The sequence below is a fragment of the Columba livia genome, chromosome 4, assembly GCF_036013475.1.
Source record: "Columba livia isolate bColLiv1 breed racing homer chromosome 4, bColLiv1.pat.W.v2, whole genome shotgun sequence".
Taxonomy (NCBI): Eukaryota; Metazoa; Chordata; class Aves; order Columbiformes; family Columbidae; genus Columba; species Columba livia.
In genome coordinates this window covers 66,874,236-66,901,117 of record NC_088605.1, presented here as the reverse complement: position 1 = coordinate 66,901,117, position 26,882 = coordinate 66,874,236, and the positions used below count along the sequence as shown (strand labels likewise).

The 26,882-nt window shown below is 36.1% G+C and overlaps 1 protein-coding gene across 12 annotated transcripts in view; it reads right to left on the bottom strand.

The window, feature by feature from the left end:
• PRDM5 (PR/SET domain 5) overlaps positions 1-26,882 on the bottom strand; it is an 83,940-nt gene that overhangs the window by 43,303 nt on the left and 13,755 nt on the right. For all 12 annotated transcript variants that reach the window (XM_065062177.1, XM_065062174.1, XM_065062180.1 and 9 more), the window contains 7 exons: positions 23,738-23,860; positions 14,363-14,543; positions 13,492-13,666; positions 12,215-12,307; positions 11,819-11,940; positions 7,962-8,041; positions 1,025-1,109 (listed from right to left, as the gene is read on the bottom strand). In XM_065062177.1, the coding sequence (XP_064918249.1) occupies positions 1,025-1,109; positions 7,962-8,041; positions 11,819-11,940; positions 12,215-12,307; positions 13,492-13,666; positions 14,363-14,543; positions 23,738-23,860 (859 nt within the window). The remainder of the gene's footprint in view (positions 1-1,024; positions 1,110-7,961; positions 8,042-11,818; positions 11,941-12,214; positions 12,308-13,491; positions 13,667-14,362; positions 14,544-23,737; positions 23,861-26,882) is intronic.

The window sequence follows — 26,882 nt, the reverse complement described above, 5'->3', positions numbered from 1 at the left end:
TTCCAGATTACAAATGTGAAAGAGGGCATGACAGTTTAAACGTTTTAAAACTTAATTAACAATATACATATTAGCTTCCAAAACCAAAAGTTCCTATGCAAAAAGCCTTTATGCTTCAACTGGTGACTGCAACTTAACTACATTAATGCTTATCCAAAAGTGTCAAAACAAAGCTAGGAGCCTCTGAGATATAGATTATTTTACAAGAAATTAGCTTTTGGTGTGGACTGATAATGAGAAAATAGTTCAATTGTAAGCTTGTGCAGCTGTAAAAACTTGCATTTTTAAAAATGCTAACGTATTTGACAGAACAATGTTTGTGTCTCTATTGTGTTGGTTGGTGTTTCTAATCACTGGTGAAAGACACACAAATGCTAGATTGCAGTGATCAGAAATCCTGGCAGAGCCAATTTATGTCAGGCTGCCAAACCTACAGACAGGCCACTACCCAGTCTCCTCCCACAGTGACCTGTTCTGGCCAAGGGCAGGCACAACCAAACATTGGTGTGTGGTCTACAAAATGGTGTGGAGTATGAGCTTCTTTCCTCTGACTGGAAACTATGCACACACAGGTCCACTAATATATATTATATATATATATATATATATATATACACACACATATATATATGAATGAATGTTTCCCTTTTTATCATAGATCTCTGACAGTGTACACCAGCTCCCATTCTCTTCAATATGACGTTTCAACCATCTTCACCTCCTCTACAAGCCAAGTAATAATCTTCTGCTCCATCCCAGCTAACTGGTATCATCTACCCCATCTGGCATGAAAAAAATAGCTTGACAAAGCAGCAGTAGGAAGACTATAGCATTACATTTGTATTATTTGGAAGGCTTAGAAATGATAATTTAGCAGGTTTCCTTGAAACCTGAGATTTGCTTGAATAGCTTGGGACAACACAGAATTCATCAAGCCTTCTATAAGAAAATAATTCAGGTAAAATTCAATATAAGTTAATATATACACGTATATATATAGGTTTGTACTATTTTTGTACATTACCTGAATGAGTTATCATATGGCGTTTTAGCTGGTTAGCCGAAATAAATTTCTTGTCACATTCCTGACACTCAAAGATCTCATGGACCTGAAAAAGTGTTTCATGATAATTAAAGATGTGTCTCAAACAAGACCACACATCTTACACATACAGAAATTCTAAACAGACTGTAACTAGTTCTTAGCAGCTATACTAATACTCATGGATATTCTTTGATTTCCTCCTTGCTAGTCCCCGGGTGAACACCAGTATCTCCCAAAAAATAAAGATTCAAAATCATGAACAAAAAATTAACACTAAAACTATATGTAGAAACCCAAGTTATGTAAATCTGTAATACCAGATCAATTTAAAATAGCATTATTATGAAAACATTAAAAAAGAAAAAAAACAGATGCAGGTTACCTTTTCAGAGCATTTTCTTCTAATCAATAAGACATAAGTAAAAATAAGACAGTGACTACTTCATAACTACTGTAAGGATTTTCAAAAAAAAAAGTACTACCAAACTCTTTCAGGATTTAATTCTATTCACAGAAAGAGAATCTGATTAACTGGAGGTACGGTATGAAAACAATTACGTTCCATCAAACCACTTAGGGACACTTTTATTCAGGATATAGCAGGTCCTATTTTCATTCTCTTCGGTATATTTCCACTTACAGATATAACACTTATGCATAGGCTGCACACGTATCCTGCCAGGAAGGCTATAAACAAGCATAGCTAGGCACCATGTACCCTTTTTGTTCGCAATATCTACTGTCAGTTAAGGAATACAGCAAAAATGTAATTCCTAACAAAAGTCAATGTCAGTGTAATTACACTGGGATAATAAATTATTTCACTGTTTCCATGATTTACCCTGGTGAATAGAGGTAACTCATGTAGCAAAGGAGCTTTGTATGATGGCAAACCCTTTCCAGAATGAAGCAAGAGATGATGACACATCAGTTAATGTTTCTCTTAAAAGCTTCTAGAGGCAAGACAGTGGAGGGGCAGCACTGTCACTTGAACTGTAAATGTGGTAAGCATTAGCAGGATTTTCAACATCACAGCACATAATGTTATCAAGGACTAGGGGAGCCAGTTGAGAACTGCAGCTTCTCATGCTCAATTAAAAAAAACATCCTGTGTTATTTACTATACCCCAAAAATGACAACACATGCATAGATCTCCACCTGTCATAATTCACCTTCTGCTCTGTATTACATTTGTCATCAGCAGCCTCCCCTCAACCTAGTCACAGTGCAGTTGAACAGGAATTGCAGCTTCTTGGAGCTGCAGCATCAGACAGCAGAACTTCTGGACGGAGATCACATTTCATAAAGGTTTTTTGGAGAGCTCTATAGACTTCCTGTAGGAGAATCTAGCAGCTAAACATAACAAATATCAAAGGTTCAACACAATCCTCTAATGCAAAGCATTTGCAGACAGCATAGAAAAAAAGCTCAACTAAGACTTCCCCTTAAAGCTGCTACTACTACTACTAATAATAATAATAATAAATAAAAAAATGACCACACAACCAAAAAGAGAGTCTCCATAAGAATTCTGCCTCACTGTATTTTTATGCTGCTATTCCCAAACTAACTTTAGAGCAAATTAAATGTTTTAATGAACTAAAAAATGGTTACGCTATATCCTACAATCTCTGCAAAGTCACACGCTTTGGACAGTGATGTTTAACAAAGTGCTCAGACAGAATCAGGTCGTAAGTTCAAATGAAGATCATTCATTCCAAATATCCTGTTTACAGCGCTGCGTTTCAGAATAACTAATCTTATATACACATGCACACAATCTACTACATTGTCCTTTCCCAAAAGATCTAAATTTTTACTGAGATTGTTGACTGAAGTTTACGTAATTCTGTAAACAAGTACTCTCCAAATCCCCATCACCACAACAATATGAAGTAACTTCTAAGGTATTCTTAAACATAGTATTTAGTACATAAGAACACAGATTGTGTTTTAATGCTATTAAACAGCCTGATTTCAACTTATGAGCATTGTTTAATAAACAGTCTCATTGAATATATTTGCATTGAAACAGAGACTTGCATGCATGTGCGTTAAAAAGCTACAGCTATCAAATATATATTCTATAGCTGGTACTTCTTAATCAATTCATTAGAAAATAATCAGACACAGACTTGTGTACACATGCATTAAATAACTGTAGCTATCAAGCATTTATTCTATATCTGGCACTCCACCAGTTCTTTAGAAAAGTGCACAATTACATGGTACAACAACAGTAATAAAATACAGCAAATGTTTTTATGAATAACAATGTTTAAATAGATTTTTGTTTCAAGAATACTTGTGAAGTAACATGTTCTATGACTACACAGGCTCTAATACCACAGACAAGTGGTCTTGCAACGATTTATTTGCATAACAAAATTAGTCTCGTGAGGGGTCTATATCAACATAAACCTCTGTTACATTAAAGTCAGAACATACCTACAATTGTTTCATAGGCATTAGGAGAGCCACACCTTCACGTAACAACTTGCTAAGTGCTATACAAAACATGTGAACAAGATTAATATATACTCAGGTAAAATACACTTCACTTACAGAAGTGACAATGTCAAAATTTTCTATTGAAAAGTAAAATGGCATTCAGAAGAGTTTTGGGAGTGAAACTGAGCTAAAGCTTTGAAGAGATATCCAAGATCAGCTCTTCCAAAAACTAATTTGTATTTCAATCTATTAATACCACCCCAAGAACTGGATGAGACTCTTGTTTATTGGAAGGTAGTGCTTTGAGAAAGAAAGCATATGAAAATGTTGCATGCAATTGAAATTATTAAATGTTATTGACAACTTTAAAGTGGCATTTAAAATTTCATTTCCTCTACCTTTCTACAGCTTTCATAGCGATCGTGAAAAATAAAGATTGCACAGTAAAACAAAACACTGCCCAATGTTGAACACAGGGCAGGAAAAAAAAAAAACAAAACAACATAGAGACACTTGGAAGGGGTAGGTTAAAAAAAAGGTGAGGAGGGGAGATGAAAAGATCACAGATGATGTTTAAGAGTGTTTCTCCTCACCATAAATTTGAAGGAAGTTCAGCTTCATAGCGAAGAAAGCTAAGTAATCAAGGATTTTTCATAAACAATAAAAAAATATCTTAGAACAAATGATGAGTAGGATCCTTCTTGGTTCTGTCATTTTCTCTCTAGCAGACTGTACTACAGTCTGTCTCTTAACAGAATCTTAGAGACTCGTATAAGAAATTTACTAAGAAATCCAGAAGTGCAACATCAAAACAAGTCTTACCAGTGAAGTGCAATCCTGCATTTCATACAGGCATTTGTTTCATGGTATTTTCCAAAGTCAAAATTTTTACTGCCTTACGCTCAAAGGTGTTCTCAATATTCTTTCTGAACAGGAGAATTAGCTCTTCTACCATTGAAGACACCTGCCTACAACAAACACCAAACTCATCCCATAGCTGTATGCCCAGACATATCCCCAGCCTACCTACAAGTACTGAAAGTGCAGCACTATCAATTAATTCTGACTGCATCATCCCAGGAAAATAAACCAGCAGTGCTGGGATTTGTTTGAATTTTTCTTCCCTTTCCACTTACAGAAGAGTAGAGCCTCCGTGCAGACACCTGGCAAACTGCTGTTCATATGTATATGCTCACTTCTAAGTTTATGTTCCTGTGAGCAATTCAAATCCAAACATGAGACATCTATATTCAAAGGTAAAAAAGAACCTTTCAGGAAGAATCTGCATCAAGACAACATTCCTCTCACTTGCTCACTATTAACATTGTTGAATAACAGAATTTTGCACTTTACTAAACTTCAGGACTTAGTGTCAGAATATTATTCAGATGGTGTTTCATTTGCTTTGGCAGCAGACATGACAAACCTGCAGAGGGGAGATTTTACAGCAAACTTATTCATTCTATTATCCAGTCTTCTATAAGCTCCTAAACAGCATTTGCTGAGTTGTGTTTGCTGAAAATCTTTTTATTATTATTATTATTTTTTTTTTTTTACTACTATGTCACATAGCAACCTAAACCATGGACTACTGCAAGTATCAAATAGAAGAACATCACTTTACAATTGGAGGATAAGACAAAAGAGAAGAGGTGGATATAGACAGAATGGGGAAAAAAATATACTGATCACCACAAAAAGCAGTAATATCAGTGGATCAGCAGCATAACTTGCTAAAGTTTCATAGGTATAATGCAAGAGGCAGCTTGTATTATGGTAAGTAGTTTTGGAAATTGAATACAAAAAAATACAGCTAGGACTATCCTGGGTAGTACTGCAATCACTAAGACAAGCGAGATCAGAATCCACACTCTAAATGCAGTTCCAAACCACTCAATATTTAGGGAAGAGAAATAAAATGTATGAGTGCTACATGATGACCAACAGTTTACATAGTACCACGACAGAAAACATTAATGAATTCCAAACAAAACATGAATAACAAGACTGATGTTGCTGTTAGAAAGCACTGTTGTTCAGATATGTATTAACAGATATATTGTCTGTATTAATAAACTCAGGACAATCATTCTACTATACCTGGCACTATCAAAGGCTCAACTAAGCATCATGGCTCTTCTTGTTTGGGCAGCTGACTTCAAGAAGCATGTAGGTGAAAAAGAGAGAATCCACAAGAAGAAAAAGTTTGCTAAAAGAAAAACTAGTTTGGAAAAACAAATGCATGAAGGATGAGGTAACTGCGTTTGTACAGCCTAGAAATTGCAAATCAAGTTCATACCAACTTTGCAATATGCTAATTGTTATAAAGACAAGAGTAGCAAAATTTTCTTTTCATTCTCTCAGATAAGACAGAGAAATTCATTCATTTTGCAGTAAAGAAGAAGATTTAAGTAGGACATCAAAAAAACCACAAAACACTGGATTAATAAGCATATTCAAAAATGTTGATGGCACTAAAGTTGTGAGTCAGAATACAAAAAGGCATCTGTGGAGACAGTAGAATTTTCTTGAGTGGAACTTTTCAGGACATGAGATGGTGCATGTTTAGAGAGACTTAGGTCCATGCTTACTCCCTGCTCTAAAATACAACGGGCTAGAAAACTTCCTAAGGTCTCTGCCAGCCCTACATTTCCTTTAATTCATGGAGATAACTAAATTAAAAAAAAAAAAAAAATAAAATTAAAAAAGTCATTACCAGAAATAATTAGCATGGTACAAGCAACAGTTTGGAAAACAAGAGGGTAAGACTAAGGGACCTCAAAGTTTAATGGTGCATGGCTAAGAAAGGGCTTATCTTTAGACATTTAAGGAAGAAACAACCCACAAGACACACAAAGCTAAAAATGGGTTTAAACCAAAGGCCCCATGAAAGCTACAGATCTGAAAGACCATGTCTTCAGAGAGTAAATAGTTCTCTTAATCCCCCCATCGCCATCTTCTTCACCTCCTTTCTCTGTGTTTGTCACATTTCTCTCTCTCTTGTTTGGGCTTTTCTTTACCTTTCTATTATTTAGTTTTATTTCTTTACATTGACAAGAAATCGCTAAAAAAAAAAATCTCTTTCCTCTCTGATTAACCTACTATTTTTTTACCATTTTTATTGCCTGTCTAAATACTTTCGGCAATGTTGGTGATGGATTCCACCCCCTCTCCTCCCTCCCCACTTCCTACAAAAGCAAAGTACAGAAGGCATGAGTCCTACATGCAACCTCCTTCACTATCTGATGTATGTACGAGAACCTGGAATACCTATTTTGTGGATGTCTTAAAAGAGGAGTCAATCAAGAAGAGTAAATAAAGGTTTATGCACAAAATCTTCATGATGATTCTCAAGATGAATATGTGCTCAACTGGCCTGTCATCATCAATGCTACTTGAAAAGCTTGTCAGTGTCATAGTGTCGGCACAGAATTACAGCTACTAAAATGAAAAAAATAACTTGATAAAATGGACACACTAATCATTAATATTTTGCATTTTCAGGGCTACTGTAAGGTGCGTTGATGTGCAAGCCTTGTAACTACATGTGGAAAGGCATACCATGATTCGGTCTTATAGCCTGTTAGAAATGCAGGGCATAATAAAACATGCAAGAAGAAAAACAAATTTAAAAGAAGGGGCCTCACCATTTCCTTTGCAACAACATATTTTAATTGATATAATCTATGTCCTCAACGGATTCAGGTTATAACCAGGGCATTAGTAAAGACTTACAGTTAAACTGATAAACAGAACAATGTAGCTTTTTGCAAAAACAGAATCTCCTGGGTTTTAGTGATTTATCAAATTAATCTTGCAGGGACTTCCTTTGGGTATAATGGATTCAGAATCTCATATTCATAGTCCATCTGTATTTCTATACAAACTCCTTTATTTCCAAGAGTTGCTTTCCACACTGTTAACCCCTCCTGTTCTGGTTATAAAACATTATACACATAAACAAAAAGACAAAGAATTTGCTTTTAAGGAACAAAAAAAATTACTGCTGCTAAACTACATTACAGTAACACCCTTTCTGGTATATCACAAATAAGAAAGACTGATTGCATTTTGTACAAAAACTGAAGGTTCATGAACCTATTTTATGCTCTGTATGTATTGTGCGTTGATGTGCATAACATAACATAGCTTTACGTTTAGCTTAGTGTTTAAGAATGCTGAAGAACAGCAGGCAACTTCAACTTAATGTTGGAATACATAAACGATACAAGCATAAACTTCCTTGTATTTGGTAAAAGATACATTAAAACTTTAGGATGACTTTTCATTTAACCAACTGTGATTACAAAAATAAATACCCACAATAAAATACATTGGCTTTGTAACCGTGAAAGAGATTACTCAAAGGTTTGCATTACAGCAGCTTTCAAGTGACCTAAGCATCACAGTCTCACATCTTAGTGAAGTCAAATCCTGCTGTGGGTTAGCCTTCATCTCACTGACCTTTCGATGCTCTTGGAGATTTGTTGTTGAGGAACACTTCTTATTGCACACTGAACACATCAGCTTCTTCCTAGAATTTCCTGAAACAGAAACAAAATAACATCAACATCTTAAAAGGGAAGCACTAAGAAAGAACCTAAATATTTCCACTGAATTTCTGACTTTTCACAGGTCATTTGACTGACATAAGATTTTTACATTTGTATCGCATCTTCAAAGTGTTCCTTATCAGGAGAGCTCTGTGGGTGTCCAAACCAGTCACTGATGGAATGTAAATCAAGAAAACTAGAACCATAAAGAAAACAAAAAAAACCCAAACAAACTCCAAATAGATGGTATCACACACTACCAATCTAATATAAAAAGCACAATTCACAACTAAGAACAAATCATTTTATGACTGTAGAGTTTATTTCTTCCCAAAGTCAATAAAATTAGTATCTTAAAAAACTTTATACTAGACCTTTAACAGAAACATTCCTGAAAGGAAGTAGTGTAGAAATGATAAAAAAAGATCTCAAAGTGAAGTAAAAACCACCATTTCCCATTTTTCTTTATTCAGAAAGCATTAAGAATTCTACTATATAAAATAACATATCATTTGTGGTCTTTAACTAAACAAGACGAGGAATTCGTATTAACACCAGATCATGAATTCAAATCTCATCTAAAATGTAAATTACAAAACAAGCTACAGGTCAGCTACCAGATGTATTTTTCTTCCCTTTTCACAGTTGCTTTAAAAAGTGATGGAGCATTTAATTTGGCTTATGTATTATTTACATTTTGAAATCTGAGTAACCCAAAAAGCCATCTTATTATAAGGCAAAGTCACCATAAACCTAAGTCTTTTTTTATAATTACATGCAAGAAATTTCCTAGCTTATGTAAAAAAGGTTCACATTACATTGAACACTAAAGAGAACAGACACAGAACCCAAGAGGAGGTGAGTATTGTTATAGTCAAGCAGAGAGGAAGTATGGATCAAAAACAAACTCAGAGAGCTTCCAGCTCAGTTTTTCAGACTCTCAGCATCCTATATCTTTCCTGATCTTGCTGTCCTAAAGAATTCATATTATGAAGACTCTGATTATTTGGTTTTCCCATTTCTTTCTTGGGAGTATAATTAAACCTGGACTTATTTAGTTAAGCTTCACATTTTGGAGAGAAAACAAAAGTAATCACTATGACAATCCTCCAAAGCCCATATATCTGTTTTAGTATTAAAACAGCCCTATAAGATTTCAATTGTTACTCTAAACTATACATTAAAACATTAACATAGACAAAATAAAACAAAAAGCTGGTCCTGAGAGCCCTCATCTGAAGATGCCTCAAGAAGGCATAAGATACACTCTGAACTTTGGTGCATGAAGTAAAATAAGGCAACCACACCAGCTGTCTAGCCGCAACAAGTCAGTCTGCACACTGAATTTTTTTCACTAACATAATCAAAAGGAAGTCACTGAGTGGTTCCTAAAGCTGCCAAAAGATAAATCACCCTGAAGAGCAGGAATTGCCACAAACAGGGATCTGATCTTCCTTGATCTTCCTAGGTTCACTTAAGACCACAAATGCTGTGCTTTACTACATTTTGTTAGTTAGCACACGATATAAGCAGATTTGTCATTCCTTTCGTATCCTAACATAAGTAGTAAGCTAGATCTTTTGACTAACTGTGATTAAAACACATGCTCCTAATGGGTATCTTTTTCCACCTATTGATGCCAAGAGCCTGAGTGTAAACACTGCAATTCCAGAAAGAGCACTTCTGTTTAACATTTGTAAAAGTAATTTCTCATGCAAAAGTACTATCTTTCAAATGACAACAATAACAAGACTTATTTATTAATTATATTGTTAAAACAAGACTACTTTTAAAAAAATGTACAAAATATATAATTACATTTTGCTAAAATATGTCAAAATTACTTCTAATCTTGAATGATCCACAGTGTCCTGCAACTAGAAACACTAGCATTTCTTAGCCCATGGTGACTACATTTAGCAAAACATGTCTCAATCTTCAGTGTCCCCATTCTGCTAAGACTTGATCAGGATAAAACTAGAGTAGCTAAGCTAGAAAACACAGCTAAACTACATATGTCATAGTTATATACCATAGCCTGCCTATATATTTCATAGTGATGCACCATAACAGAGGAATTTGTGTAGAATCTTATTTCATTTTGAGACCATTTTGTTATCTAGTTTTATTTCCAAATAAAAAAATTGTATTTCCAATGCACAGTTTGTACAAAGAAATTAAATAATCTAATAGCAGGTTTTAAGAACATACAGAATTGCAAAGACTTTGAATGTAAACTCAGTACGCCCAAATTAGGTCATACTGTCACAATGGATAAGTCTTCCTGAAAAGAGAAATAATCATGAGGAAGATTGCCCACGTGTAGCAAGAAGACTGAAAGCCTGACACAAGGTATGCTTCCTACTACAACATACCCTGTCAATTGAGTGGTTCAATACCTTAATTTATAGTATTAAAAAAGTACCTAATCTCACATTATTTTTAACAGCAAATGCATCTAAGTATTGATATATACTGATATACACATAAATACATGAATACACTTTGATTTTGAATATACTTTGACTTACAAGAACATTAAAAAGAGCTTTTCAGAGGAGAGAAAGGTGATAGCAAATACCCATTCATAGTTTTGCATAACAGGCAACACATGTAATGATCCTTTATACTTTCCCTTGCCTTCAGGTACCACAAGAGATGAAGGAATTTTAGAAGTATCCCTCCAAAGTAGTAAGTTATTTTCCCTCCTGCACTTACACCAGTTGGGATTTCTGTGACTCTGAACTGGTAAAATAAAAGCTCTGCTAATTTTACAGGCAAAGCAAAAATATCTTCCACATGTCTGATCTCAGTCATGCCTGGGGTGATCATTCAAGAGAATTGTGGAATCTGTATACCTGTACATAACTGACCAAAGTTAAGCCGAAATATTACAATGCTCATGGAAGAAAAAAAATATCTTACTGATACTGACAAAAGGAGACGTTATTCTATAAGAATGGTTATGGAAGGGTTTCTGTACTCTCTAACGGTTTGGCAGAAGGAAGGGGTTTCATGTAATGAAAAATCTTACAAAGCATCTCAGTGCTGTCATCATCAACTAAAGACTGTTTTCTTTGCACTCTGGTATTCTGCTGTCCCCACACATACTGATTGTCCATTGACATGGAGAAGGGACATGCAGAGATAGCAGAATGCCAGAACTGAGATCTCCATTGTGAACCTGAGAGCAGTATTCTGCCCTTTCATGAAAACAGAGTGAAGTCTGAAAACTGTTGATTCATGGTGCACAGATATTAAAAACCACCAGGGCCTAAAGGGAATAGTGGATTGTCTGGTCTGGCTTCCTGCACAACAGAGGCTACAGAATTTTATGCAATACCCTCATCAAGCTTAATCATTTGTGAAGCATGTCTTCCAGAAAGACATCCTCTTGTGTCTTGACAACACCAAAAGATCAAGAACTCAACACTTCCTATAGCAGTTTCTGCCAGTGGTTGATTTTCCACACTACTGAAATGTTTTGCTTATCTCTTATTTGCCTACTTTAAACTTCCCCAGATTCCTATTACATTTTCTGCAGCAGGCTAATGATTCATCTGGTATACAGCAATTTTTCGCTGGGGGATCAGGAATACTTACTCTTGCAATTCGTAACTTCTTAATTTTCTTCTGATACAAATGAATCCATCAAAAAAGAAACCAAAGATAATATTTACTCTGATTTTCAAATTTAAGCCTAAGAACATGTTAGACAGGTTTGGTTTTGGTTTTTGTTTTCAGAAGAAACTTTAAACTCTTTCTTACCACTGTGAACATTTTCTTTATGCTTTTTCAGGGCATCCTTACTCTTGAACCTCTTCCCGCAGCTATCTGCCTTGCATATGAATCTGGCATCCCCTCTGCATGCCTCCTTGTGTTGTTCATAACTATACCGGATGACCAGAAAAAAAAACAAACACACACCACAAACAAATGAAGCAGTATCTACAGAAACCCAACATGTAGCAAGTACTCTGAGCTTGACACATGCTGCACTACAGAGTTCCAAGGCCATCTCATGCATTACTTACAGCAAATAGGAATGAAAGCATTTGGCTTCTTTCACTGTTAGGATTCACATAAACTAACCAGCTTGAAAGCTAACATGCAAAGGGAGGCCAGCAATGATATGACAGCAGTCCAGTAACTCAGACACAAAACCTCGATTCTGAGCTGAAGGAAGTATTGCAAACAGAGCACTGAAAACTTCTGGAAGAGTCTCCTGGGCTGATACTCTCTGTGCACTGAAGTACACTAAAGAAAAAAAGAAAACAAAAAATAAGGGTAACATCCTACAACTCACACAGGCTTGCTGTAGCTAAAAACATTCATACAGCTCTACAAAGGTTTAAGTAGGCGATAGGTGAAGTCTCCTGGAATTTAGTGGGACCAATCCAACATATAAACAGAAAGATTCAGGATCATACTGCTGTATCCTCACATAGATTAATCTTACTTTGCGTGATGTAAAAATATACTTAACTATCTACACAGCACAAATCCAACTTCTGCTATAGACTAGAAGAAACAAGTATACATTCAAGAGAAAACATTTAATCACTTCCACTAAATATTTCTCTGCTATATAATTTTATTTATTTCCGTGAAAGTATAAAGAGCTCATACACAGCTACCAGTTCTAGGAATGTTCACACTATTTAGATGTAAGAAAGATCAATTTATTACAAGAGCAGCCTAAAGCACATTCTGTGTAATGTGTGTTTCTTTCCAATATGAGAGAGTCAGATTAAATGTACTATCTATAATTATACTTAGGCACCTAATGTACTACCTGTAATTAAATGCATAATAACGATTAATATATTTATTTAACTGCAAGCAAAAAACCAAAATACATAAGCAACAAAAGACAAATCAATTATGGTTTTGTAAAAAATGTAATTGTAAGGTTATGACTTCAGTGACAAAACTGCATATTTACACTATCAAGGACAGTAAAGATGTGCTGCTAAGTCCGATGTCTTATGTTCTTATTTTTTCCTATCATATAAATATTTAATTGAGCACATGTGAAGCATTGTTTTTCCTTTTCTTCGTTGTTCTAGATAATATTTCACTTTCTTCTATATCTTATGCTGATCCTGTAATGACACTCACAGCAAAAAAAAAAATATTACATCTCCTAAACTACTAAATAGTCCCCTGATGGAGGGGTTTGCACCAAACAGCACATCCGATTTAGTCTACAGTGTATGATTTTGAAACTTAAATTACAGATATTTTTGTGATTCAAATTGAAGCCTCCAACAAATATAAAAAAATTAATCTATTAAAAGACTAATGTAAAGGGTAAGGGTACAAATACATACCATTTAAAGCTTAAATTGTGATTAAGCCAAGAGAAATAAATTATTGAATTAAATTCATTTAAATGATCCCTGAAAAAAAAAAAAAAAAAGCCTCTTGTTTCTACTCACTGTCTTTGTAGAGCTTGTTTAACAGGGAATTTCTTTCCACAGTTTCGGCACTTAAACTCCTTTTCCTCACTGGGTTTTTGGTGCAAAGTCTGAAGATGTTCAGCCAGAATCTCCTGGCTGGCAAAACTGGATTCACAGTTTGGGCATGCATGGTCCTCTTTACAGGTGAGGGGATCTGCATGATTGGAGGCAAAACCAGTAAAGAAATAGTTTTCAGGGCATATTCTGATTACATTAAGAGACACTGTCTGCCAGGAAAAGATTATGCAAAACGGCATCACAAATTTCATAAAACACATTGTCACTCAATGGATTATAGACAGCCTATCTTGAGTGGATTGCCATCAGCATTATTGAAGACAGATGAAAAGGATTAAGTTTGGTGTGACTTCCACTGTTAACCTAAATTAGTCATTCAAGTTGTCTCTACTTCGATAATGATGCTGAGAATTCACCAGACAGCTCAGGTCACCTACTTTTTCTTAGACATCTTACTTTAGGATTGGCTGAACAGCTTTATGAAAAGGTTTGTTTCTCTTCTATCTAAGTAAGACGGAAGCTACCCCTCTTCTATAGACAAAAACAGCTTTCATAAGACCATAGCCAAGTGAAATTAACTCCATCTTCAGTTCAAAAATCAATGGTAACTTCTTATGGCTCATTCTTTCGCTCAGTATTGCGCAGGGCTGGCTGCTTCTTACTAGGCAAAGAAAGGAAACTCAAACCAAAATAAAGAGATAAAAATCATACAAAAGCTCAGGCTAAACCTCGTGAGCCTTCCAGTTCCCCAGTCCTATAGAGTTAGTTTTCTCTTTCTCCTTTGTTACCACTTTTAAGCTCCCAAGTTATCCTATTTTTACATATTGCTCACCTGCACTTTTTTGACCGGCTGGTTGCACTTCTTTATTGCCGCCACTGTCTTCATCTTCTGGGATAACAGTTACTTCCTCCTCCTCCTCCTCCTCTTCCATGTCGCTGTCCAAGTACCCAATCAGAAGTTCTGTGTCTGTTTCAATATCTTCCACAGCCAGATAGAATATATTTTCCCCTTCCTGTTGCAAACAGTAAGTAGAGGCAATAACTGTGTCAGAAAAAGCAAATTCTAGAGACCCTAAATGGGACCATGAACTAATCTTAGACCTCAACTATGGATGGTGTGGCTGCATTCCTCAGTGAACACAATGCTGGAACAGCCTTTCTGAGACTTTTTCCCAGTGTGGCTGCATGGATGAAGTGTCCTTATATTGTGGAAACCTGCCCCTGCCTCACCTGTGAGGCTTTTCCAATTTGCACTGTGGCCTAGACCAAGACGATGGTGATGTTGAAGTCCTCTTCTGCCACACTCTGTCTGACAAGAACTTCAGGGTATATAAATGAAACATTCCAATTTTAGAAAAACAACAAAATGTAAATCACCAGTACAGCTTTAGCTCTGTCCACTGTTGCCCACATGAATTATAATCCAGCTTTCAGTAGTGTGTTCACATAGTGTTATACTTTTCTCTCTCTTCAAGATTCCCAGCCTTCTTCACAAGCCAGCTTTCAAGCCTGGTCAGTTATCTTCTTTATAAAGTTTGCAGGCACATCTGTAAACGCACTTTAAACCACTAGATCAAAACCCTCTGCTGGCTTACGTCAGCGTAGATACACAGACCCAGACAAGGCCAAAGATGCAACCTAGATTCTGCATGAGAGGAAAAACTACAGAACAACAAGCTCCAAAACCTCCTCCACAATGAATAAACAAGCTTCCAAATACATACATAGGCTAATAATTTTGGTCTTTGACACTGCTTAGAGTTACCAAGGTTGGCACAGGGCAGGAGAGAGCTATAGGAAAACCAGCTGTCTCCTACACTGATATACAAAGCTGCTTTTTTTTTTTTTGCTGTATGTGAACCAACTACATTAAGTACTACCTGAAGCTCCAAAGGAGATCCATTTCTACTCAATGAAGACTTCCAAGTTCTATCATAAATCTTAAAGTTTATCTGATTAACATCCAGAAAAGTTAACTGAAGCTTCTTCACACTACATCTAGCCATATATTTTGTAACAAGCTTCATAGCGCAAGGATAAGATAATGGTTTTTAATTTTTGTGATATACTAGGATTAAACTGTCAACAGAGATGTATTATTATTCCTTGAGCTTCAGAAGGTCTGTTATATATTACACAAGATATTGTCACACAGAAGTGAAACCTATTTAATTCAGTAGACTTGAAACAGCTGCTGCTTTCAAGGACACACCACTTTTCTGTTCTTATCTCAACAGCAGCATTTGAAAACAAAGCAGATTATGCCTTTTCTTTTTCAATATATATTCTGCAATCCAGATGTCAGTATGCCACCCTCACTTCTGCATACGTCTAGAAGATGCTGGTTTTCATATGCCTCTATCAAGTTGCAGAGATCTGTGGAGGGATTTTGACAGGTAAAGATTTGTTGCTGAATTAGTCAGGCTCAAAGGAATTTTAAGGCCGCTTCGAGAAGCTGAGAACAGAATCTGCTGTGAGAAAGAGGGGCATACAGGACCTCAGCATGGCATGAGTCATCAGACCTATCATCAGTGAGACTCCAGCACGTGGACAGCCCATGATACTCATTTAGCAAATCCATGCTTGGAGCGTGGACGTGTGATTAGAATATAGCTGCATATATAAGGAGTCTTGTTTCCATAATAAATGGCTTTGCGTGACTCACATTGAATCGGAATGCTGAGTCCTTTATAGTTCCAACAGAGACCCACAGTCTAAACACGAAACAAATCATGTACTCTGTGACATGAGTAAAAGGTGTTTCTACATTCAATCTCCGCTTAGACAGGATAAAACCACTGGGATAAACCTCCAATAAATATTTCACTGTTTAGGACAACCTTATTCTAAAAGCAAAACAACCTTATAAATTAAGCACATACCTATTACTGGTTTGCCAAAAAAATAAACACACCACAACCTGCATAGTGCACCTTTCAATTAGATCATATGTGACACATCTTACATCACACAGCAAATCCAGAAGAATGGCAACCAGAACTAATTATTCAGGTTAACCCAGACCAAAAGCATGAATCCTAACAACCAAGATCTTGTCAATTCTGCTGCATCCTCACCATCTCTGTACTTCCTTTCTGTGCATCTGGGTTTTATTTTATAGTTCTTTGTGTCTAAAGAGATCTTTTCCCGTTTGTGCTCTTCTGGTTAGTAAGATGATTAACCGAATAAATACTAAGGGCTCTCAATGCTTGAGTGATCTTGGCAGCATTTGCGTTGAAAAGAAATTAACTTCAGTGCCAACCCAAAACAAAACAGAGCTCAAACTCGTTCATCCTCCAAGGCTAATTTGTTTGGCTTTTCCAGCCAAATAAATGCTAATAGTCAGGTACTCCAAGTGCTAATTAATGCAGATATACCCACACTGCAGTAGTTCCTCAGGCAGCATTTCCATCAAACCAATGGAAGTTCTCCAGAAACCACAGAGGAATTTAAGTGTCTCCCACCAGCACCTGCATGAAACACATTTATCTACATGCAGGAAGACTTAGATACAGTGAATGCAGTAAAAAAAAAAAAAAAAATATTTTGAACTATTTTAATAATCCTCCCATTTAGGAAGGACATATCTGCAGTTGTTTCAACTGCTCATCTGCTAAGGGCATGCTGAATGTTTTGTTAACAACATTCATCTGCACCTGGCCACAATGGTCCTTCGGAGAAAACTCAAAGTGCTGGTCATGATGGCATCACAACTTCCCTTCATCCTATTCCGGGTTTACTAGCCCACTTTGCTTCTCTCACTCCCTGCCTTGACCATGATCTTTTAAGCTGTGAGCCAAACTAACCCTCCCGGCAAATACAGTTTCCCTGTTTCAACAGCTCTTGCTGTCCTGTTTTCACTCCACTGCAGGTACCTCTCCCATTCAGATTCTTGGCTTTTTCATACAGCCACATACACCTTCATGGGTGCTTTCTAAGAGGGGAGGCAGGCAGGGAACATGGGCCAAGAAGCTTTCATCACACTTTCATCCAAAACAGCAACATGGATGCGCCATCAGCTTTCAAGAGTGAAAGCACAGGAGGAGGAGGAGGTAGATAGCCTTGTGTTGCCAGAGGGAAAGTAGGGCTTTTCCACACTCCAGAGCTTAGTCAGCTGGCTCAGACCCAGCCTTCAGAATCCTTACCAAGCTTCCCTTTGCGCCCACAACGACTTTTGTCTTGGCAAGTAACATGAGCACACACATCTTCCTTTATATACTCCAACACATGACTCTTCCTTATCGCTGTCTTTCTTAGAACTGCCTACACTCCCAGACAATCCTGCAGCTCAATGCCCTGAAGCAACAAGAGTTTGATTCCTGCAGGGATTTCCCTCCTCCCTTCACGTGCCTCTCTCCCACCATGCTCCCCATCCAAAATAACACATGCAGATGACAACTACATTTACTTTAAAAGCTACCATTTATCCTATAATGTTAAAACACTTACTCTTTCCTTCCCACACATTTAAGAAAAATTTGTGGTGCTCATGACAAATGTCATATTCCAAAATTTACCTCATAGAACAGTATTTCAGCGAGATAAAGCACTTAGTGAGAGCAAAACTTGGGAAGAGATACTCTTAGAAATCCACAGAGAGGTAAGAATAGCAGGTCTTTTTCAAACCACACTGTGCCGCACTTTAGTATTAAGAGTGCCTAAAATCAGAAATGGGCTACTTTTAAATTTTAAAAAAAGATTCTGTAATCTCAGTGTCAATAAGGGTCTAAATGATTTTTACACTCACAGTTGCTTGGTATTACTGAATTTCTTATTACAAATATCAAAAATGTAACAGGTATAGTTTAAGGAATCTCACAGAAAAAAAAACACGTATTTCACTCTTCAGAAACTTCTCACTTTAAATTATTGAATAACAAAATATCTGAGCAGCACTAGTATGCATGCAATGACAGATAAAGGTATATGACCCTGAAATTTAAAAATTCCTTTTTCCTACCAAAAAATCAAGAATCAAGTAGGTTTCTAATTCTCCCCTCTGACCATGCGAGAAGCCAAGAACTATGCGTGTGTTACTTCTTACATTGCATAATAAATTAATATTTCCTTAGTAGCACTCAAGCCACCAGTAAGTTTCAAATAGTCACAGAATTGCACTACAACAGGAAAATTTATTAAGCAGCCTAACAGTTTGTGCTTGCTTGCCTTGTGTCTCCTCCCCTCACTCTTGTCTTTTAGATAGTCTAGTTTTACTACACTTCTTACAGCACTGTCTCTTACATACTAAACTTCGTCTGAAGACATTCACTGTTACTGCACAGAGGTTTTTTACCTCAAAATAAACCAAGACATCACTGAATCATGTCATGCTAACAAACACACATTCGTGAAATATGATTTTAAACCACTCTACCACTTCACACTAAATATCCTCCTTCACCTCTACAGCTTTTGCTATTCGTTATTCTAACTCACTGTTTTCTAAGCTATAGGAGACCATATCAGTGTTTGTCTGTTAATGAAAAAAAAAATATTTTAATTTAAAGCTCTATCTGGCTGCAATTCTGTTTATCAAACAGTTCCAATGTTAATAACAGGATCTGTTTTGTATAGTAATCTCCAGCAGAGAGTGTTTAATAAAATTGCAACTGACAAACAGATAAACTTAGTCATTCTGGATAAAAGAAAACTGAAAATAGCATTCTCTACCAGTCTGAAAACTGAAAAAGAAACCCCACCAAAACTGTGGGATTTAGGAGATTTTTTTATAGAAGCCATTTCCTTTTGATTATGATAATTACAATGCAGTTTAGCTACATATCAGAAGTCATGTTTATAAGTAAATAGCTTGGGAAAGCCCAGGGCAAAATAAATTACAGTTCACATGGTTTCTGTTATTGCAAAAGTTGTAATTCTAAAACTGCTTTAAATATAGTAGAGGATTTAATCATTCATTTACTACTTGAAATAAGTTAGAGAAGCCTCCAGCAATTCAGCTATTCAAAATGTTCAGAAAAGCAATTGGTACATACACAGGTAGTACCCAACTTTTTCCATCCTTCTCTAGCAGTCACACAGTGGTATTACTCAGGGCACAGCTGTTAAAAATGTTTCCTGTACATTCCCAATCAAAGATGGCCCAAAGACCACAGCTCCCCTCAGGAATGGGGCAGAACTCACTGCCCAGGATGGTCCCCACACCAACACCAAGAGCTGCAGCCAGAACCAGAGTTCTACTAATATGTAGCATTACTGGAAAAATAATTAAAAAAAAAAAATATAATGAAAAAACCCACCACTAAGCACACACCCACCCCTCCCCTCATTAAAAACAAACAAAGAAACAACCACCACACTCCCCCACCCCTCAAACTTACTTTAAAAACTCCCATGCCCTCTAAGTTGCTTTTTTACCACAGAAATCATTTTGCACAGAGTCTGAACATGATCATTGTGTAGAATGAAGCTATGATTAGTTCATCTTATTTTGCAATCAAGACAGTATGTGGTTTACTTTATCTGTATCCATGGGCAGAAGCATTTACTTCATCTTCTTTTAATACTGAGCACTAATCAGTTTACCTTTTGCTGCTTATTGATCACTTCATTTCAGATATGAGATAACATTTATCACTGCTAGAGTGACACCATCAGGGTTTGAAATGTTCTCAGAGTAAATAAAAAAGCTCCTGTTGAATACTGGAAAGAAAACTAGTGGGAGAGAGAATTAGTGAAAATTAGCATTAGTGGGAATAAATGAGGAAATAATTTATTTTCTGTTCAGTTTTGTTAGTTTGAACAAAGTCTCCTAGAAAACTGCAGAGGGGCAGCTGCAAAGAATGCAACTAGCATTAAGTTCTTCAGCATATGTAAAACAGACATAGCATAAGCAAGAGTAGGCCCTGTTCCACAACTGTGGTTTACTTTATTTTCACATTTTATAGGTTAATATCATTAATGTTGGTCAAATCTCAATGAATCAGTTTTAGCTTATGAGACTCACCGCTGAAGATTCACTTTTAAAAGTAGGCAGTAGAACTGAGAGATAAAAATTGACACTTGTTCAAAAATTCAAACAACCCCACCAAAAATAAAAATCTTCATAAAAAACACGTCTGTCGAAAATTTACATTTTACAAGGGTAATTCTCTTGTGCTGGTTAGAACTCAAAGTCTCTAACCATTTCTAATCATTCTATTTTCTCCTTTTAGTTCATGAATTAGTCCTTTCTACAACTATACAGACATATTCTACTTTATTATTTAATATGTAATCATGCAGTTGGTTTAAGATTAGGATATTTTTGTTTGATGTCATAATCCGTGTTATTAATTCTATTTTTGAAACAATTTCAAGTACTTGTTCAGCAATGCAACTTTTCTTTTCACAGCCACATAACTTGAGTAATGATAATGAAGCTAAAACAACTCTACTGATGTAGCTCATAAATTTTTCCTCTTCGTAAGACATCATTCTATAATCTTAGTGGCAAGCAGGCACTGGTACACATTGGATATTCCATTAAAACTTCTATTCAGAAGTTCGGATTATTTTACTGAGTGTTTTATTTAAAATACAGTAATGAACATTAATGGTTCACACTGCTCCCTCTTGTGCATCTTTCTTTGCATTTGCTATCATTGACCGTAATTTGCTGTCACACTGCCTATGCATTGGTGACATGCTCATCACTGACCAATGCCTAGGACTCCTCACGTACAAGAACCTTTCATATTTGGTACTATAAGCAGGACAACAAATCTTTTGATAGAACTTGATATGCAAAGCCTTGGTATAACTGAGAGGCAAAGACAGAAGGAAAACAAACAGAAATAATTGCATAGGCAGTGGTCATACTAAGTTAATCATTGACTTCTCGCTGACATCAGGAAAAGCATAATAAAACAGTCATTCAGGTCAGTCCTGACAAGAGTTTTTGCTCAATGGATGAATAGTGAATGCTCTTTCTTATATGTTACTCAAAATTCAACTGTAGCCTGGATGTTGAAGAACTCATGAGGTATGAGCCAAAGATGACAACCTAGAGTACAGGCCTAGAGGAAAACCAGATGATCAAGCTGTCCACAATGACCTAAAACAGGAACAGCAACAAGGTCCAAGGAAATATTATGAGCAGCGAAAATCACGGTCCTGCTCAGCCAGCAATATGTGATGGAACGTCAGAGACTAATGAAGTTTAATTTGGAGAAAAACAGATTGGTCTTTAAGAAAGAAGTGTTCAGTTTCTACAGATCATCCTTGAATTTGCATTTGTCATGAGATCACCTGAAAAAAAGTTGCAAATATACACCACAGACTGACACTCATTTAACCAGAACTTTGGAAAGTAGAAGGTACAAATCGAGAGAAGCCTGGCAAGTAACCGGTCAGGTTTCTCAATGTGCTACCACTGCTGACAGTAGCATTCAACTGCCATGATGCGGGCAGAAAGGCCAAGCAGAAGAGGTGTAGTAGGAGATACAACAGTGGAATGGAACTCCCAGAAAAGCTCACAACTGGGACAGAAAGAAGGAGGCTGGTACCAGGTCTGCAGGGGAGCTGACAGCAGCAATCTCACAAGGCAGTGCTTGATTAAGATCCAAATAAGCAAAGAGCCCCTCTGGTGAGTAGCAGATTTAAGTAGTTGGACAGGTCATCAACACAAATTAAAATTACGAGTTTTGAGTGCCCCTGAGTAAAAATAGAGGGGAAAGGATGGAGGGGGAAAACAGCAGCAATGCATCTTTCACCAAACTACATGCTAGAGTTTCACTAGTATTCTTTTACTACTTAGTATTCTTTTCCTCTTTTATTTCATCAGAAATAAAATTTTCTTGACAAGGAAAAATATTTTTAAATTGCTTTTCTTAGTTTCAAAATAAACCATGTTTTTCATTTTTTTCCTTAAGGATCTGCAGGCAAATACTAGAAAAAGGTCATTTCATGATGAAAAAGCATAATAATAATTTTAAGAAATACTGATAAATAATTCTCCTTTTCCTAGTATTTCCCTTTCTAATTAAAAAAAAAAAAGGAGAATTAGGAGCAAATAGCTTGGGTTGGCCTGAAACAGCATTTTGGAAAGTATACATTTTGAACAAAAAATATAACACAGCTGTGTAATTCTTACTTATGTGCAACTGGAAATGATTTTACTGTAAAACTGAGCTGATAGTTTGATAGGTCATTTCTTTCATAATCTCCAGAAGAACAATTGCTGTAACCAAAGAAATATCACTTTGTTGTATTCTGCTAAATCACAGAATGCTTCCAAAAATGAGAGATTGAACAGACCAAGAGTCTCCAGCTTGAGAAAAGAGTTGTCAAATAAGAGGGAAAGGATATAATAGAGTTCTATAAAATCAACTATTCATTGTTATACGAGGACTAGGGAATCAAGTCAAGAAATTTCTAGAAGAAAAACAGAAGCATGTTTCAACATAATGTGTAATTAAAACAGTGGAACTCATTACCACAAAATGCTGCAAATGGCAAATATAAAAATGGAAAAATAATCTGGATAAATTCAGATCCACAGCCAAGACTAGAAAAATGAAATTATCTTTTTTATTAACTCATCTTCAAGCACTGCCTGATCATCCTATGAGATAATTACATCCTTCAATTGTCTGTTTTCTCCTGAAATATTTTAAGCACCATGCTTGCTTTCAGACCTGTCACATTTTTATATTTAATTTTAAAATATTAAGCAAATGCGTGATTCTGCTTTCCTTACACCGAAGTCCATACTCGAGTTTGGCATAAAACACATCTAGGCCTCTCAGTCATTAGTTCTGATTCAGACAGGTATATAGTTACCTAGCTATCTTTTTAATTTCCACATTGACAAGAAAACAACTGCATTCAGGCAAAAGCTCCCTGCAGTAAGAAAATTAAACTTTGTTAAAGTAGTGAGTTAACTAGTCTGGAAATTACTTCTTTTTTTCTTCTCTCCCTCCCCAATGTAAACTGTTCATATTACTTTAAGGTAGGAGGAATAGTTCGCATAAGTGATCTAGTGCAATTCTATTACAGTGGATTAATATAAACCCTTCAAAGAATATCAGATTCTATCTAAGGACCTCTTTGATCTTTCACCCTATCAATCTTTTATTTATGGTACTATATATAAGCACAAATATACAAGAATTTCTTGCAATTTTATTACAAGAGATAAAGACCAAAGAGGAGACCAAATTAATAAATTAGTGACAGGAAGCAAACAGCAGGAATCCACCAAATCTACCTGGATGGCTGCCAGGTTCTTCTGTTCCTGTGATGGAGCCTCATGGACAAAACGCAGCCAATTAGAATGGCGTGGATTGCTTGCATCCAAGATATAAAGAACTTCACCTTTACTCCCACGAACCTGAAACATATAAGCACAATTAAAATTGTTTACTAAATACATACAAACATGTAAAACACTAAGGCATGCTTGTGCTCTGTGAGCGAATCTTGTATTCAATGGTTACAAAGAACTGTGGTGTATTCATCTTTTTCTATAAGTACCTTTATTGACTTCAGAACAGAGGGGCAACTTAAATCCAACAACTGGTGTCAGCTTCCTTTGTCGAGCTCCTCCTCTCCTTTCTTAGCCTTTCCTTAAGCAAACAAGCATCATGACTGGCTCCTGGGTCTCTAATCTGACAGTATGGTCACTGGTGCTCATGTTCTTTCCTCTCTCTCTTTTCCTTCAAGTCCTGTTTTTCCTTATGATCTCACCAGAAACTGAGGCAACCTGAGAGGTCCCTCCCTGTTCGAATCTTACTACCCCTTTTCCAGCTTTCTTTTCTGAGTTCTCCTCCTTCACTTGTTCTGATGCCACATTTTACTCCTACAGTCTACCTAATTCTTCTCGTACTTTTCTATGTTTGGTCATTCAGTCTGTCTCTCATCACTTTCTCCAAATTCCTTTTCCTCACAACCTACTTTTATTGCTCCATCTTCCTCCTCCAACACACTGTCCAAGAGTGAACCATTTTCTTCTGTAGCCTACATGTTATCAAACTCAATCCTCAATTTCCATTTCTCTTGTGCTGTCATAAGAGACAAGGTCAACAGTAACTTTATTCAGAAGAAAAGGGATAGGACATTGTCTAATCTTGTGCTATTCCAGCCACCATTTGGTTCCAACACCAAAGAGTTTCGGCTCATTTGTGAGTTTCCGTATTCCTGCAATTACCCATGGTCTTTCAGTGGTCTTTGCTTTGATGGTTCTTCATGCTTCACTTTATTTTTTCATACTTGATATTTTCTAGGCTCATTTGTACTTCGCTCATGACATTCTCTCTCTAGGAGATGTGATTCACCCTCTACAGCCAGTTCCTAAATCCATCTATTTCTGCTAGTTTCACATCTCCAGAAACATCTCAACCTTAGCTGACAACCATCACAAATAGAATATGTCTATATCTGAATTCAATTTTTCCACTGCACTTGCTGCTTCTCTCTTCTATAATCTCACCAGTTGCTCAGCCAGCTTCCAAGCCCAATCTAAATTATCATTTCTGTCCCCATTCCCATCCCACTACTCATCACTAAATCTTTTTGCTTCTTTATCACCAAATACAACTTTTATTTTTCATACAAATTCCAAATTCGGTAGATATGCTTTCATTATTGTTAACTCTTACTGCACCACACCAACCCTAAATATCCCAGAAACTTATAAAACTCATTTTGAAACTATATTCCTCATTTCTTTTTCAAACATTCTATGGGTTATTTTGGTTATGCTTTTGGTTTGTTTGTGGTTTATTGTTTTTTTGTTTTGTTGTTTGTTTGTTTGGGTGTTTTTGTTGTTTTTTTTCCTTCTGTTTGGTTGGTTGGGGTTTTTGTTTGGTTGGGTTTTGCCCTTTTTTTTCTTTTTTCATTTAGCAAGGGCAAAACTCATCTTGTCCTTGGATGGAGATCCATCTTCAGATTAAGGACCAATACACCTGCTTTTATCAATTCCATTTATCCTATTTTACAGTTCACTTGAATATCTTTCACATATACCTCTTTAAAGGAAATTTAATATGTAGACTCAATGAGTAGTAGTCAGTCTTAAACTATGCATGGCTGAAATTTTATCAGGAGATTATTTCAGTAAACAAATTAGTGTACCAGGTAGGTGCAGGGCTGTTAATTATTTAGTAGGGGAAACAAACATGTTAAGGTTTTGTCCACTAAGTGAAGAAGCCACTTTAAAAACTGCCCTATAGAATGGACTACAGATATAACCATGACAAACTTAACCAGTGAATGAGACATCCTATTCTTTCCACTCTGGAACATCAATAGTAGTAGAACCAATATTTCTAAAGAACTTTTACTAATAGTCATAACACTTGATCAAGTAAATTGCCCAATTTTTCTCTGCTATGCACTATTTTAAAGAAAGAGTTACACACACAAGGTATGCCATCTCTGTATCAGAAGCTTTTGGATACCATTACAGATCCGTAGAATGACTGTGACACAATTCTGGCTTACACTGAAAAAAATGAAAATAGAATAGAAACCTAATTTTAACCAAGTCATTATTTCCCACTTGAAACAAAGAGATACTGATGAAAAAATAGAGCTGCCATTTTGCCATGTTCAAAATGGCTTGTTTTAAATAATAGATTACTTGAATCTACAATGGTACGGAAGACAGAGAGCCATGCAAAAAGGTCATATGGTCTTACTGTTACTCCATGTGATTTATTTATATAATGAACATATTTTCTTTTTCATCTCTCACCAAGAAGTATCCAGAGTGGGTGTTTCCTAAAAGCTAGGGATTTCAGCTCTGCAAGATCAAAATTAGATTGTCTTCCTGGCTTTTTATTTATATTGCTCACATTCTTGCTGTATTTGTTTCTGAGAGATGCGCTATCATATGTCTTAAGTATGAGTGCTGAAATTACCTAGATTTTTAGGATACCATTAGAAAGAAAAAAAAATATGTATTCCATTGCAATAATAGCTGGTGACAACATGTTGTTCTCAGATAAAAACAAACTACTGTAGTTTTGAAAACAAATGAAAGTCTTCAAAAATTATTACTGTTCTTCCAAAGAAAGACATCATATCTTATGTGGGATGTGTCATGAAAAAGTGACATTTAAAGAGTTGTTTTACTTTCAAACACACAGATTAACAGAAATGAAGAGTGTCAAACCTACACATTTTAAATGCACCCAGAAACATTATCAAAAACTGAGCACTGCAACAGGTTTCTTAAAGAGGCTGTGAAGCCTCCATCCTCAAAGACGTAGATGTTCAAAAGTTGTCTAGATGTGGTCCTGGGCAGCCAGCATTCAAATTCAAATCCAAAATGTGACTGTAAAAATAATGAACAACTTGCATTCTGAGGATATTCCTACTCTGAGAAGTTTTCTGAAAGACTTAATTTACTT